Here is a 16572-nt window from a genome sequence, read left to right on the forward strand (position 1 = left end):
GTCCATTAAAATAACATCAAATTGATCAGAAATACAGTGTTAATGTTAATGTTGTAAATGACTATTGTAGCTGGAAACGGCAGATTTTTTATGGAATATCTACATAGGCCCATTATCAGCAACCATCACTCCTTTGGCACGTTGTGTTAGCTAATCCAAGTTTATCATTTTAAAAGGCTAATTGATCATTAGAAAACCCTTTTGCAATTATGTTAGCACAGCTGAAAACTGTTGTTCTGATTAAAGAAGCAATAAAACTGGCCTTCTTTAGACTAGTTGAGTATCTGGAGCATCAGCTTTTTTTTTTCCTCGGCACAGTCTTCGGGCAAGTGACCTGTGGAAAGTGACTGCAGGCATACACTGCAGGCATCTCTGGATGGCACCAGTAATCCCCTGGCCACTCACACTAGGAGCCACCCACAGCCCTTGCACTACAATGGTCTCCCCACCATCCACCAGCAGGACAGACTCTAACGCCACCTACAGGGTAAAGGGAATGATACAATTTCACAAAGTTGCATTCAAGATCGCAACATTTGGCTGCCTTTTCCATTCTTGATCAGTCAATCAACTACAAAGAATGGCGAGACAAAAAGATTAGTGTCTATTTGAAATAGATAAGTGCAAAGAGAGCAGTGAACACATACAAAGATTGACTCACCACTCTGCTATCCATTTTTGCAAGGAACACCAACCGACCAGGCTCTTCCAACCATCATTGACGTGCCAGCCATGTAGTCCAAACCATCAAAACTGCTTTGACATATCCATGACCTGTTCAAAGTCAGAACTCCAGATGGTGTGACACACTTTTAGATTTTGCCATGATCCCCTGGTTTTGCTCTGACTTTCCTACTGCAAAAACGTCTCATTAGAGAATGTTGGCAAAAGTATAGGTCTTTTGAGTTCAATACGATACTGTAACTGTTCTTTTCCAGTATGTCCAGTACAATCTCTAATTCACTGCTACATTGTGCCCACACATTTTTCACACATAAATTGCCCTGCCGAATCAAAGGCGTAAAGTGGGAGGGACTTCGGGGTTATTTGACGTTTATGAACTGTACAATGTTGGTGTAAATGTACTGATTTATAAAAGGGACATGTTTTTGCATTATGGAATAAGTAAGAAACAGAGAGAAATCCACATACTCTATCAGTTAGTGATTTTAGAGCCAACGGTTGCGTATAGGCGACGCACATCCGCCGTGTCAGTATGGTTATTCGCCCTCCGGGATGATTGACATGAGAATTGCCAGCTGGATTTTTGGGAGAAATGCGTCTTACACACTGGTTGATCTTTAAACACTACTCGTCTGCATTTTTCTCCTCACGTTGGGCCTACTATTGTTGTAATGTTCTTGAAGTAGACCTATATATATATATTCGGAAGAATCATCGCTTCTGAAAACAGCAGCAGACAAGTAAGTTGTTTGTGGTGACATGAAGTTATAGTCGGAGAGTACAATGTAACACTTGTTTATCCTGCTTGACAGGGAACGGAATCCTACACATGACCGAGGTGTCGTGTCAAACTCAACATCTAATACGAACCAAGAAGGAAATCGTTTACGAATGTTGAATTTTAATGGATCAACTTTATTTAAGTTCCGGCATTTAATAGTGAGAGATCATTATCTGAACAATTGGCTGAAATATTCATGCAATAGCCTACGATATAGAAAACATACGTATAGACAGACTATAGTTTATTAAATACTAATGGTGTGGGTCACGTGCTATTATTATTTCTGCTAGCCTAACTAGTAGGCCTACATATTAAATATGAGGCCAAAAAAGGGTAACAGTTGTGATTTTATGAGGGGGTACAATTGCTATTGAGAAAGCCTATCAGTTTTTAATACAACTGTGTGTGTGTGTGTGCGTGCGTGCGTGCGTGTACCAGGATGCTGATATCCTCTTGCGAAAGGACTCCCACTGATCAAACAGTAATAATAGATATAGCTCCACCCTTTAACAGCTCTCTGAGCAGTTGCCACACCTTCTTCATGCTTTATAAATCTTCACTTACAAAAACATAGATATGAGTTTCAAACACTTTAATAACAAAGAGTTGTAACATTGACAGTGCAATAAGAGAAGTACACAAAAGTGAACTGAATTGATAAATATTTTGTAATACTTCTAACTGCTGTTTTGTTTCTTCTAGGACATGGATATAGAGAATGGAGAGCTGTTTTTCGGACACAAAGCAGAGGAGAGTTGGGGACTGGAAGGGCCATTTTCTTGCTCTGATGTTATCTATGCTGGCTCTGAAAAACCCCTGGATGAATGCACGGTAGACCCCCAAAGTGTGCGGATGGTTTCCCATTATGACTAGTTGTACAATATAGTGAGCCAAGTTGTAAAGACCTGGGGCAATATTTACTCAACTTTATTTATTAACACATTATTAATATGTAATAATGTATTATACCCATTTGCTTAAAGTATTACCAAATTCCTCTCCATATGTTACAGGGTCTAAACGACAGCGAGCCAGAGGATGTGCTTTATGCCATCAATCCAAATGACGTCTTCCCTACCAGAGACCCAGTGGAGACCTCCTCAGAGAGCGACAGTGGCATCTCTGAGGAACCCTGCTCCAAGAGCCCCCTAACTGCCACGGTGGACCCCTCTCAGGTCCCCACAACTATCTATCAGGTGGTCTATGACATCAGCACCCTGGCCAACATCAAGACGGAGCCAGAGCAGCATAGTGTTGATGTAATTTCCATAGAACTGGGTGAGTGTGTGTGTGTGTGTGTGTGTGTGTGTGTGTGTGTACGCTAGCGCACACGCATATGTGTGTGTGAGTCTATGTGTGTTGGGTGGGAGTTTACTCTCTTTTCCTATGTCTTCTGCTACAGATGAGTGGAGTTCTCAGATGTTGATCTCGGAGTCCTGTATCGTCAACGAGTTACCCCTAGTATCCGCTGGGAGATTTGACCATGGTCACCTTTCTACCCTCTCTGGTTCCACCTCAGGCCCCACCAGTCCAGACAGCCCGCTGGTGAGACTTAAAAGGGGCAAGTTGACTCCAAAATAAGAGTTTTTTGGTATTTTCACACCACAAAAGTGGTCTTATGCCAAGATAAATCCATATTCAATGGCATCTGTTGTGAAGATCCCGCCGTATGCATTAGGACAAAGCTGCAGGGCTCAATCCCAAATGAATAGGGAATGTTTTTACCATCTAATTAGATGTAATTACATAGTGACAATCTTTCCCGCTTATTTATAATGGAGGCCTGCAAATTTATTGTAAAGATGTGGTGAAATCCATAGGCCTCAATCCCTAATGAATGGAGAAGATAGGCACAATAAGAAGATAGTGGGGGAGGGGGATTGTTAGTCTGAGACCCCGGTGGTTGTTCAAGTGTCTCTCTATGGGATTATGGCGGTGAGGATTATAAACACAATATCCTCTTCTCCTGATCAGCTTTACCCTGACCTCACACTGACTGAGGAGGAGCAGAAACTGCTGAACCAAGAGGGGATCTCTCTGCCCAACAACCTGCCCCTCACCAAGGTCAGACACACACGCACGGTAGATGGTACACTATTCTATGTACCCCAAATCCATTACTTCCCTGCATGCACTTGGATTACATTACTTTTGCATAACAACTTTGACATAACAAATTACTTTGCTGTATATTTTATATGATTTGACTGAAATTGAGTGAAATTGTTTAGCTCTGAGTTGAATTGCATCTAAATGTACTGGACTGAATTCCTTCTAGGCCGAGGAACGGATTCTGAAAAAAGTGAGACGCAAAATACGCAACAAACAGTCAGCCCAAGACAGCCGTCGCAGGAAGAAGGACTATGTGGATGGGCTTGAGAGCAGGTGAGGCCTGAGGCTTCGATTAGGCACCATGAAAATTGGACCCACTTTGTAGTCCATGGTGGATAATATCCTCTATAAACAACTCACTTGCATTTCCTTAGCATTTTCATTTGTGGTACAACAGTGAGGCATGTGCAGTAGGAAGTCCTGACAATGGGTCCTTCTGTTCTATTCTGCCAATGAGTTATTGTTGACTCTCCCCAATGGGGTGACACTGCCGGACAGTAGGAATACTTTTCTGTCAGTGACCCTAGGTATTTTCTGTGTCTCAGGGCAGCAGCTTGCTCAGTGCAAAACAAAGAGCTGCAGAGGACCGTGGAACAGCTAGAGAAACACAACATGTAAGTAAATTGGCTAACATCACCTTTTTGCACTGATGATGCTCAATGAAGATGTCTGTGTCTTGTTAGTTCTGGTGTTTTTATAATATCTCCATGCACAGGTCTCTCCTGGCTCAGCTGCGCAGACTACAGTCGCTGATCAAGCAGACGGTCACTAAAGCAGCACAGACCAGCACCTGCGTCATGGTGAGATCAACATGTCTTTCATCCATGCCTTTGTGTACTTTCAGGGTGATCTTTAAAAAAAGTTAATTGAACGTGTGTCTGTTGTTTCCCATCAGATTATCATTTTCTCTCTGGGCCTCATCATCTTCCCAAGTTACAGCCCCTTCCACTGGGGCGCCTCATCCATAGAAGAGGACTATACACCAAAAGGAGGTTAGTTATCTATTTAGGAATTAATAATGGATCATTTTTCTTCTGAAAACTATGAAAGTTAAATAGCCTTCCCTCTTCTTTACCATTTCAGTTATCTCCAGAAACATCCTCACAGATCCTGCTTCATCCTTGCAAGCTGCTGAGGATGTGGACAACCGTATCATTCAGCCCGATTCCCTACCCGTTTCCCGTGACCTCAGCCAATCAGATCCCCCGGATGCTTCCATAATACTAAAGCAACCAATAGAAAGTCCCAAAATCACTGACATTGAGGGTGTGGCCCTGGAGGAGAGCCAACCAGGGAACAGCTCGACTCTGGTTGACGGGCTTACTGAACCTCTGGCCCTGGTGTCAGCAACAGGAAAAGGGAGTGCAAGCCTTGACCCCACCAAACCAGCCCACACTGATGAGATGTAGACATTGTTGATGAACTAGTTTGACAACATTCCATTTGCTTTATAGAGCTCTTCAAAGCTCCTTGAATTCATTATGAACAATGGACAAGTCCAATATGCGGCCCCATTACCACATTGGTTTTCAACAAGACCCCTTTGGGTGCCTTCAATGCCTAACCATTGCCTTACTCTTTTTTGGTGCTGTGGTACAAACAAAGTTTAATCTGGGATTCGGTGGAATGGTCCTCAAAATGGGTTAAACATTTTTGACTGTTTTGACTTTTCTATTTAAGCACCACTTCTTAATGTTTGTATGGTAAAGGTTTCAGTACATTTCTAACTTTGAACTCCGAGGAGTTAGTTAGTACATCCTGTGGGAAGGATGAAGGTTGTTAGATTGTAGCCTCAAAAATATTCAGATATGAATATATTGTTTTGGCTATCCATACTTTAAGCAAGTCTTAGTGTACACCACACACACTCCTTGAAAGTGAGCCTACACCGATGGATTATGTTTTGGACTAACTACCTACTCGTGTGCAAACTGTTTGTGAAACTGCCTAGCTAGTTTCTGACTGGCATCTGTGCTCAATGTAGTTTGCAGCTCCCATAACTGAATGCTGAGAGACTCATTTTGCACTGTAAGCAAACTGTCATATCTTTTGCGTGTACTTAAAAATGTCCTTTGGCCCTCATTCGGTTAAGAGATAAACGGTGTGTACAATCCAAACATGTCCTTATCTTAAGCATGAAATTGTGGTCCAAATGTATACTCTTCACAGAACTTGCTATCCTAATTTTAGTGGTTGCTGGTGTCCTATTTTATGTGCTTTACTTTACTTTTTATATTTATTAAAATGGGAACAATACTGGTTTTGCTTTATCGTAATTATACAGCCTACCTGAAGTTTGACTATTCAGAGCATTGAAGAAATCCATGAAAAAATGTATTGACAACTGCCATAACTACGCTTGCCCTGAGGATAATCTCATGCTTTTGAATGCTGTTGAAGATGACGAGTTCCCCTCTTTACCGCTTACTCCGTGCAAACCTCCCCTGTCCAAAAAATCAAACATGGACTCTGACATCGTGGCTACCCTCTCCTTACTCATCAACTTCAGGTCTGACGCCATTGAGACAATGGTAGGTGCGAACACCGTGGTAATCAAAGGCTTGAAAAAGACTGGAGTTTGCATGTGGTGTAATCAAGGATGTCAAAATGAGAGTAGCTAAAGTTGAAAACGTGCGTTAAAGGTGGAACAGGACGGGACGTAGACCCCGCTCCACCTCTGGCTCACCCCACTTTGGTGGCACCTCTGGTGTGGGGACCCTCGTCGCGGGCCCCGGACTGGAGACCGTCGCAGGAGGCCCCGGACTGGAGACCGTCGCAGGAGGCCCCGGACTGGAGGCCGTCGCAGGAGGCCCCGGACTGGAGACCGTCGCAGGAGGCCCCGGACTGGAGACCGTCGCAGGAGGCCCCGGACTGGAGACCGTCGCAGGAGGCCCCGGACTGGAGGCCGTCGCTGGAGGCCCCGGACTGGAGGCCGTCGCTGGCGGCCTGGTCTTTGGAGGAGGCACAGGATGGACCTGGTCTTTGGGGGAGCACTGGAGATCTGGTGCGGATCCCTGGCACCACTCTTCCCGGCTGAATGCCCACTTTTGCCCGGCACCTCCAGAGCGCAGGCACAGGTTGAACCGGGCTGTGGGGGAGCACTGGAGATCTGGTGCTTGACACTTGCACCTCTCCTCTTGGCTGTATGCCCACTTTAGCCCGGCATGGGCGGAGTGCAGGCATAGGATGCACTGAGCAGTCACAGCGCACAGTGCGCAGAGCCGGCGCAGGATACACTGGGCCGGAACGGCGCACCGGAGACCAAGCGCGCTGAGCTGCCACAATCTGCCCTGGCTGGATGCACACTCTAGCGAGGTACTTGCGGAGAGCTGGCATATAGCGCACCGGGCTATGAGAGCGCACTGGAGACACCGTGCGCTTTACCGCATAACACGGTGCCTGACCAGTACCATGCTCCTTACGGTAAGCATGGGGAGTTGGCTCAGGTCTATACCTTGACTCTGCCAATCTCCCTGTGTGCCCCCCCCAAAAAATGTTTTGGGGGCTGCCTCTCGTGCTTGCTCCACTGTGCCAACTCCTCGTACTGTCGCCGTTCCGCCTTTTCTGCTTCTAGCTCCTCCTTAGGACGGCGAAATTCACCAGCCTGTGCCCAGGGTCCCTTGCCTTCCAATATCTCCTCCCATGTCCATTCCTCCAGAAAGCGCTACTCCTCCCGGCCACGCTGCTTGGTCCTTTGGTGGTGGGTAGTTCTGTCACGGCCGTCGAAAGAAGTGGACCAAAGTGCGGCATGGTGAGCGTACATTTCCTTTTATTATAGAATGTCGCCAACAAAACAAGAAACAAAATAAACGACCGTGAAGCTTCCGAGAGCTATAGTGCCACTAACAAAGTCAACTACCCACAATCACAGGTGGGAAAAGGGCTGCCTAAGTATGATTCCCAATCAGAGACAACGATAGACAGCTGTCCCTGATTGAGAACCATACCCGGCCAAAACATAGAAACACAAATCATAGAAATAAAGGACATAGAATGCCCACCCAAATCACACCCTGACCAAACCAAAAAGAGACATAAAAAGGCTCTCTAAGGTCAGGGCGTGACACAGAATAGTCCCTGATAACACTAAAGAGGGTTTTTTAGTCTCTCTTACTACAGAGAACCCTTGGTTTGGTTTTGAAAATAATTTTCTGTTAAGTTGAATTTCAAAAGCCGGATAACAACTAGCTCAGAGTTTATGGGATAAGCTATTTTCTCTTTAAGTTGACTTAAATGGTGCAGATCTCAGTTCCTTATCGCTTACGTTCACTGCTCCAACGTTTTTGACTCATCCTACAGTTTATACTTTTATATTGTCTTTGTTGTTTTGTCTTTGTCTGTAGTTTTTCTTAATGCTAGGGGGTTACGAAACAATGTGAAGCGCAAGGTCTTATTTTTATTTGCTAAACAATTTCGAACAGATTTTTGCTTTTTTCAAGAGTCTCACTCAATTTCTACTGATGCCAAATTTTGGAGGTCACAGTGGGACAACGATATTAGGCTATCTCATGGATCTGAACGCTCCACTGGTGTCACTACAATGAAAAATATCTTTGGTGGTAATATTCTACACTCGGAATGTGACCCCTTTGGTCACTTTATTTGTCTTGTGATCAGTTACAATGACATTACGCTCATTACTGTAAACTTCTACGGGTACAGCACCAAACTTGAAAATGATGAGTTGCTTGAATCTATAGAGAAACATATACTTCATTGGTTATCTAAATTTCCCAATTCGTTATTATTTATAGGAGGGGACTTTAACATTACTATAGATAATTAATCTGATAGATGGCCCCCAGGTAGGCCAACCAGTCAGAATTTGAGTTTAATACTTTTTATGGAAAAGTTTGATCTTACTGATATATGGAGAGAGAGGTTCCCGGCCGACAGATCGTTCACTTGGAGTAACAAAACAGGTTCCAGAGAGTCCAGAATAGATTTTTGGCTCATATCCAAATGTATTGATAGTGAGTGTGTTACTACAAATATTTGTGCTACTCCCCTCACAATTGATATCAAAATATTTACCCTTGATACTGACCTTGATAGAGCATCCTACTAGAAGCTAAATAGCTTGTAATTAAATAATATTATAGTTAAGTTTGAGGTTAAAGATCTGCTCTCACACTTTTTGGGAAAGGGCTTGTGAAGAAAAATCATATTGCAAGAACTGGGAGCTCTTTCAATTTGAGGTGTCCAAATACCTTAGAAAATATGGTAGGAATCTTGCTACGACCAGAAGATCTGAGGAGGAAAAGGTGATCATTTAGATAACTTCCCTTTCTCAGAGGTCCCCAGTCGGCCTCTCAGGGGAGGAGAAGATGGAACTAATTGAGTTACAAAATAAACTGGATAATATATATAGATTAAATAAACTGGATAATATATATAGATTAAATAAACTGGATAATATATATATAGATTAAAAGCATGAGCTTTTATTAGATCTAGGAAAAAATGGCTTGAGGGAGAACAGAATTCATCCTAGTTCTTTAGACTTGAGAAATGTCACTCTACAAATAACACTATCCATTGATGGTGTTATTACAGATGACCAAAAATGAGTCGCTAAATATGGTAGCAATTTTTACAGGAAATTGTATAGCTCAATGTACTCCCAGGAATCCACATATATGTTTTTTGACTCACTGAATAATGTTCACTCTATCAGTGATACAGAATCTAACAGTGTGATGAACCCATCAAAGTTGAAGAGATTATAGAGTCTTTCAAACATCGAAAGAACAATAAATCCCCAGATGTTGATGGAATTACATCTGAATTTTTGAAATTATTTTCTGAACAAGTAGCTCCCTTCCTACTTGAAGTCTTTTTAACGAGTATTAAAAACAATGTTCTCCCTCCTACAATAAGTCAGGGGTTAATAACACTGATACCTAAGCCTAAAAAAGAAATGGTGCTCATCGATAACTGGCGTCCAATTTGACTTCTCAATAATGACTATAAGATATAAGCCTTACTACTTGCAAAAATAATTTAATAATCCTGGATGCAATCATTGATGAAACACAGTCTGGCTTTATTTTTTTTATATTTATTTTTATTTTATTTCACCTTTATTTAACCAGGTAGGCTAGTTGAGAACAAGTTCTCATTTGCAACTGCGACCTGGCCAAGATAAAGCATAGCAGTGTGAACAGACAACACAGAGTTACACATGGAGTAAACAATAAACAAGTCAATAACATGGTAGAAAAAAAAGAGAATCTATATACAATGTGTGCAAAAGGCATGAGGTAGGCAATAAATCGAATAATTACAATTTAGCATGATTACTACTGGTAGTGATAAATCATCAGATGATCATGTGCAAGAAGAGATACTGGTGTGCAAAAGAGCAGAAAAGTAAATAAATAAAAGCAGTATGGGGGTGAGGTAGGTAAATTGGGTGGTAGTTTACAGGTGAACTATGTACAGCTGCAGCGATCGGTTAGCTGCTCGGATAGCAGATTTTTAAAGTTGTTGAGGGAGATAAAAGTCTCCAACTTCAGAGATTTTTGCAATTCGTTCCAGTCGCAGGCAGCAGAGAACTGGAAGGAAGGCGTCCAAATGAGGTTTTGGCTTTAGGGATGATCAGTGAGAATACACCTGCTGGAGCGCGTGCTGCGGGTGGTTGTAGCCATCGTGACCAGTGAACTGAGATAAGGCGGCACTTTACCTAGCATAGCCTTGTAGATGACCTGGAGCCAGTGGGTCTGACGACGAACAGTAGCGAGGGCCAGCCGACTAGGCATACAGGTCGCAGTGGTGGGTCGTATAAGGTGCTTTGTAACAAAACGAATGGCACTTGTGATAAACTGCATCCAGTTTGCTGAGTAGAGTATTGGAACTATTTTGTAGATGACATCGCCGTAGTCGAGGATCGGTAGATAGTCAGTTTTACTGGGTAAGTTTGCGGCGTGAGTGAAGGAGGCTTTGTTGCGGAATAGAAAGCCGATTCTTGATTTGATTTTGGATTGGAGATGTTTGATATGAGTCTGGAAGGAGAGTTTGCAGTCTAGCCAGACACCTAGGTACTTATAATGTCCACATATTCTAGGTCGGAACCGTCCAGGGTGGTGATTGCAGTCGGGCGTGCGGGTGCAGGCAGCGACAGGTTGAAAAGCATGCATTTGGTTTTTACTAGCGTTTAAGAGCAGTTGGAGGCCACGGAAGGAGTGTTGTATGGCATTGAAGCTCGTTTGGAGGTTGATAGCACAGTGTCCAAGGAAGGGCCGGAAGTATACTAGAATGGTGTCGTCTGCGTAGAGGTGGATCAGGGAATCGCCGCAGCAAAGCAAGAGCAACATCATTGATGTATACAGAGAGAAAAGAGGGCCGAGAATTGAACCCTGTGGTACCCCATACAGAGACTGGCCAAGAGACCGGACAACATGCCCTCGGATTTGACACACTGAACTCTGTCTGCAAAGTAGTTGGTGAACCAGCCAGGCAGTCATTAGAAAAACCGAGGCTACTGAGGTCTGCCGATAAGAATATGGTGATTGACAGAGTCGAAAGCCTTGGCCAGGTCGATGAGACGGCTGCACAGTAATCTTTTTATCGATGGCGGTTATGATATCGTTTAGTACCTTGAGCGTGCTGAGGTGCACCCGTGACCGGCTCGGAAACGGGATTGCACAGCGGAGAAGGTACGTGGGATTCGAGATGGTCAGTGATCTGTTTGTTGACTTGGCTTTCGAAGACCTTAGATAGGCAGGGCAGGATGGATATAGGTCTGTAACAGTTTGGGTCCAGGGTCTCTCCCCTTGAAGAGGGGGATGACCGCGGCAGCTTTCCAATCCTTGGGGATCTCAGATGATACGAAGGAGAGGTTGAACAGGCTGGTAATAGGGGGTGCGACAATGGCGGCGGACAGTTTCAGAAATAGGGGGTCCAGATTGTCAAGCCCAGCTGATTTGTATGGGTCCAGGTTTTCCAGCTCTTTCAGAACATCTGCTATCTGGATTTGGGTAAAGGAGAAGCTGGGGAGCTTGGGCGAGTAGCAGCGGGGGGGGGCGGGGCTGTTGGCCAAGGTTGGAGTCGCCAGGAGGAAGGCATGGCCAGCCATTGGAAAATGCTTGTTTGAAGTCTCCGATTATCAGGATTTATCGGTGGTGACCGTGTTACCTAGCCTCAGTGGCAGTGGGCAGCTGGGAGGAGGTGCTCTTGTTCTCCATGGACTTTACAGTATCCCAGAACTTCTTTGAGATATAGAGCTACAGGATGCAAATTTCTGCTTGAAAAAGCTGGCCTTTGCTTTCCTCTGACTGACTGGTTGTAGTTCCTGACTTCCCTGAACAGTTGCATATTCGCGGGGGCCTTTCGATGCTATTGCAGTTCGCCACAGGATGTTTTTGTGCTGGTCGAGGGCAGTCAGGTCTGGATGAACCAAGGGCTATATCTGTTCTTGGTTCTGCATTTTTTGAACGGAGCATGCTTGTCTAATATGGTGAGGACAGTAACATTTAAAGAATGACCAGGCATCCTCACTGACGGGATGAGGTCAAATATCCTTCCAGGTACCCGGGCCAGGTCGATTAGAAAGGCCTCCTCGCAGAGTGTGTTTAGGGAGCGTTTGACAGTGATGAGGTGGTGCGTTTGACCGCGGACCGTGGCGGATCAGGCAATGAGGCAGTGATCGCTGAGATCTTGATTGAAGACAGCAGAGGTGTATTGGAGGGCAGGTTGGTCAGGATAATGTCTATTAGGGTGCCCATGTTATACGGATTTAGGGTTGTACCTGTGGGTTCCTTGATGATTTGTGTGAGATTGAGGGCATCACTTGGATTGTAGGAACTGCCGGGGGTGTTAAGCATATCCCAGTTTAGGTCACCTAAACAGAAAAACTCTGAAGCTAGATGGGGAGCGATCAATTCACAGGATGGTGTCCAGGCACAGCTGGGAGCTGAGGGGGGTCGGTAGCAGGCGGCAACAGTGAGAGACTTATTTCTGGAGAATTAATTTTTAAAATTAGAAGTTCGAACTGTTTGGGCATAGACCTGGAAAGTATGACAGAACTTTGCAGGCTAGCAGTAGATTGCAACTCCTCCCCGCTTTGGCAGTTTTGACGGAAAGTGTTATAGTTGGGTATGGAAATCTCAGAATTTTTGGTGGCCTCCTAAGCCAGGATTCGGACACGGCAAGGACATCGGGTTGGCAGAGTTTCTAAAGCGTGTATAAGGCAAACTTAGGGGAGGAGGCTTCTGATGTGGACATGCAGAGGCCAAGGCTTTTTCGATCACAGAAGTCAACAAATGAGGGTGACTGGGGGAATGCAGGGCTGGGTTTACCTCCACATCACCCGAGGAACAGAGGAGTAGTAGGATGAGGGTGCGGCTAAGGCTATCAAAAACTGTCGCCTAGAGCGTTGGGGACAAGAGAATAAAAGAGCAGATTTATGGGCGTGGTAGAATAGATTCTGGCATAATGTGCAGACATGGGTATGGTGGGGCGTGGGTACAGCGGAGGCAAGCCAGGCACTGGGTGATGATAAGAGAGGTTGTATCTCTGGACATGCTGGTCTCAATGGGTGAGGTCACCGCATGTGTGGGGGTGGGACAAAGGGGGTATCAGAGGTACGGAGAGTGGAACTACAGGGTCCATTGCAAACCAAAACAATGATAATGTAACTAGCAAACACAACAGTATGCAAGGCATATTGATATTTTGAGAGAGACATACAATAAGGCATAAAGTGATTGCAGTTCTTGATTGGGAGAGCTAGCTAAAACAACAGGTAAGATAACAGCAGCAATAACAGGGTGCTAGTCTAACACAGCAACAACAGGTAAAAATGGCGACGACTAGCAGAGAGGGTCGGATTAACTACACACAGATCCTGAGTTAAAGCCACAGAGCCGACAGATAAAAACAAATAAACAGAATGGGTACCGTGTAATTAATGGACAGTCAAGCATGCATCAGCTATGTAGCCAAGTGATCATAGTGTCCAGGGGGCAGCCGTAGATGGAGCAGGGAGGCCTCCACTAAACTAGCACGCGGCGTTTAAAGTTAGTAGCCCGGGGGGTGGTCTGCTCAGACGGAGGGGGTCTGCTCAGACGTGGTCGTGTCGACAGAGAATCCAAGCCGGATGGCGAAAGAGAGGTTGTGAATTGTAGAATTGTGTTTGCTAACTGGTGCTGCTTCGTGGCAGTGGCGCTAGCTGCGCTAGCTGCAAGCTAGCTGTGAGGATCAGAAGTAGTGGCTCAGGGATTACGGCAGGAATCCGGCGTTGTTGTCGAGAGACAGTCCGATGCTGGTAATTGGTGAGTAATATCCAGGCTAATAACAGGGCTGGTGTCTGTGCAGAAGGTAAGCTACTGACAGCGGCAAAAAAAAAATGGCTAAATTAGCTTGTAGCTGATTTAGACCAGTTGTGATGGATTGGCAGGGCCTGTGTCGGCAAAAAAAGTCCAGTCCAATTGGCAAAAGAGGTATTGTAGCCAAAGATTCGCTGGTAGACCCTCTTCGGCTAGCCGGTAGATGGGCCTAGCTCGAGGCTAGCTCAAGGCTAACTGGTGCTTGCTTCGGGACAGAGAGTGTTACCAGTAGTAGCCACTCGGTTGCAGCTAGCTAGCTGTGATGATACGGTGTAATTGTCCAGAGCTTGCGTCAGGAATCCGGTTGATTGTTGTGTAGAGAAACAAGCAGTCCTATATGCTCTGGGTTGATATCGCGCTTGCAGACTGGCAGGTATTGGCCCGGTATTGAAGCTGGCTGTGTCCGAGTTAGGGGTGAGACCGCAGCAGTGGCTAACTGACTACTAGCTAGTAGCTAGTTATCTGGCTAGCTTCTGATTGGGGTTACGGTTCTAAAGTATAAAAAATAGCAGGTCCGTACCACATTGGGTGAGGCGGAATGTAGGAATGTATATTCAGTTCCTAGATGGAAAGTGAAATTAAAATATATACGAAATGTATACGAAAAATACGAAGACTATTTACACGGGACAAGACACGACCAACACGTCCGACTGCTACGCCATCTTGGATCCATCTTTATGAAGAACAGTCATATTTCTAACAATATCAGCCTAGTATTAGACACACTTGACTACTCAGACCTAATAACCGAGGATAGCTTCATATTATTTTTTGATTTTTATAAAGCATTTGACACAGTAGACCATCCACTCCCTTGAGAAATTTGTCTTTGGGGATTTTTTCTGTAAGGCTATTAAGACTCTCTTTAGAAGAGAGTCTTTTACAGGATATTTCTTAACGTAGCTCTTTATTAGCTAGCTATAACTGGCATGTTCACGTATCGCCAACCAGGATCAACTGACCATGACCTAACCATTTGGGTGGTCTTAACCAATCATAGCACAGTATGATATGGCGGTAAAATGCATCCAATTATAATTCAGTACGTTTACACATATGAATATTACACTTGTGTAATGTGATATTGTACCCCCTAGCCCAATTTTCCTTTGTATGTTATTTATATATACTTATGTTCCCCCATGTACTTTCTGTACACCTTAGGATGTAGTCTGCCATCAAAATCCAAAGAAGAAGAAGCCGCTGTCAACAGGAAAACACAAGTGAGAAGATGGTGGAACTGGATGTTCTGTTTGAATCAGATGGCGGGTCGAGTGGAGATTTATTTTTATTTTCTTTCACCTTTATTTAACCAGGTAGGCTAGTTGAGAACAAGTTCTCATTTGCAACTGCGACCTGGCCAATATAAAGCAAAGCAGTTCGACACATACAACAACAACACAGAGTTACACATGGAATAAACAAACATACAATCAAAAATACAGTAGAAAAATATATATACAGCATGTGCAAATGAGGTAGGATAAGAGAGGTAAGGCAATAAATAGGCCATGGTGGCGAAGTAATTACAATATAGCAATTAAACACTGGAATGGTAGGATATACAGAAGATGAATGTGCAAGTAGAGATACTGGGGTGCAAAGGAGCAAGATAAATAAATACAGTATGGGGATGAAGTAGATTGGATAGGCTAATTACAGATGAGCTATGTACAGGTGCAGTGATCTGTGAACTGCTCTGACAGCTGGTGCTTAAAGCTAGTGAGGGAGGTAGGAGTCTCCAGCTTCAGAGATTTTTTAAGTTCATTCCAGTCATTGGCAGCAGAGAACTGGAAGGAGAGGCGGCCAAAGGAGGAATTGGCTTTGGGGGTGACCAGTGAGATATACCTGCTGGAGCGCGTGCTATGGGTTCGTGCTGCTATGCTGACCAGTGAGCTTAAATAAGGTGGGGCTTTACCTAGCAGAGACTTGTAGATGACCTGGAGCCAGTGGGTTTGGCGACGAGTATGAAGCAATGGCCAGCCAACGAGAGTGTACAGGTTGCAGTGGTGGGTAAAAAATGGGGCTTTGGTGACAAACGGATGGCACTGCGATAAACTGCATCCAATTTGTTGAGTAGAGTGTTGGAGGCTATTTTATAGATGACATCGCCGAAGCCGAGGATCGGTAGGATGGTCAGTTTTACGAGGGTATGTTTGGCTGCATGAGTGAAGGATGCTTTGTTGCGAAATAGGAAGCTGATTCTAGATTTAATTTTGGATTGGAGATGCTTAATGTGAGTCTGGAAGGAAAGTTTACTGGACGGGCGGGCATGTGGGGGCAGTGATCGGTTGAAGAGCATGCACTTAGTTTTACTTGCATTTAAGAGCAGTTGGAGGCCACGGAAGGAGAGTTGTATGGCATTGAAGCTCATCTGGAGGTTAGTTAACACAGTGTCCAAAGAAGGGCCAGATGTATACAGAATGGTGTCGTCTGCGTAGAGGTGGATCAGAAAATCACCAGCAGCGAGAGTGACATCATTGATGTATACAGAGAAGAGAGTCGGCCCGAGAATTGAACCCTGTGGCACCCCCATAGAGACTGCAAGAGGTCCGGACAACAGGCCCTCCGATTTGACACACTGAACTCTATCTGAGAAGTAGTTGGTGAACCAGGCAAGGCAATCATTTGAGAAACCAAGGCTGTTGAGTCTGCCAATAA

General features: G+C 44.6%; 2 protein-coding genes across 4 annotated transcripts in view; one reads left to right on the forward strand and one right to left on the reverse strand.

Moving 5' to 3' along the window:
* The window catches only part of LOC111965006 (DNA-directed RNA polymerase III subunit RPC7-like), a 737315-nt gene that overhangs the window by 572373 nt on the left and 148370 nt on the right, over positions 1 to 16572 (reverse strand). The gene's annotated exons all lie outside the window — the stretch shown is intronic.
* Positions 1212 to 5045, forward strand: LOC111965024 (cyclic AMP-responsive element-binding protein 3-like protein 4). Of its 3 annotated transcripts, none has more exons than XM_023988962.2 (10): positions 1212 to 1424; positions 2171 to 2314; positions 2482 to 2746; positions 2871 to 3013; positions 3443 to 3550; positions 3747 to 3853; positions 4126 to 4194; positions 4296 to 4380; positions 4476 to 4572; positions 4664 to 5045. In XM_023988962.2, the coding sequence occupies exons 2-10, from the start codon at positions 2174 to 2176 to the stop codon at positions 4987 to 4989; spliced, it is 1341 nt and encodes a 446-aa protein (XP_023844730.1). In that variant the 5' UTR covers positions 1212 to 1424; positions 2171 to 2173; the 3' UTR covers positions 4990 to 5045. The 3 variants fall into 3 exon arrangements, with proteins under 3 accessions (XP_023844730.1, XP_023844732.1, XP_023844731.1); XM_023988964.2 differs by having other exon boundaries at positions 3443 to 3532; XM_023988963.2 differs by having other exon boundaries at positions 1333 to 1424; positions 2171 to 2299.

The sequence above is a fragment of the Salvelinus sp. IW2-2015 genome, linkage group LG6.1 (assembly GCF_002910315.2).
Source record: "Salvelinus sp. IW2-2015 linkage group LG6.1, ASM291031v2, whole genome shotgun sequence".
In the NCBI taxonomy this organism is placed as follows: Eukaryota; Metazoa; Chordata; class Actinopteri; order Salmoniformes; family Salmonidae; genus Salvelinus; species Salvelinus sp. IW2-2015.

What these genes read in the sequence shown, in the direction of transcription:
- LOC111965024 (XM_023988962.2), top strand. Translation starts at nt 2,174, where the DNA reads ATGGATATAGAGAATGGAGAGCTGTTTTTCGGACACAAAGCAGAGGAG. An exon ending in GCACGGTAGACCCCCAAAGT is followed by an intron (nt 2,315 to 2,481) that starts GTGCGGATGGTT and finishes CATATGTTACAG; the next exon opens with GGTCTAAACGACAGCGAGCC. An exon ending in GTGGATGGGCTTGAGAGCAG is followed by an intron (nt 3,854 to 4,125) that starts GTGAGGCCTGAG and finishes TCTGTGTCTCAG; the next exon opens with GGCAGCAGCTTGCTCAGTGC.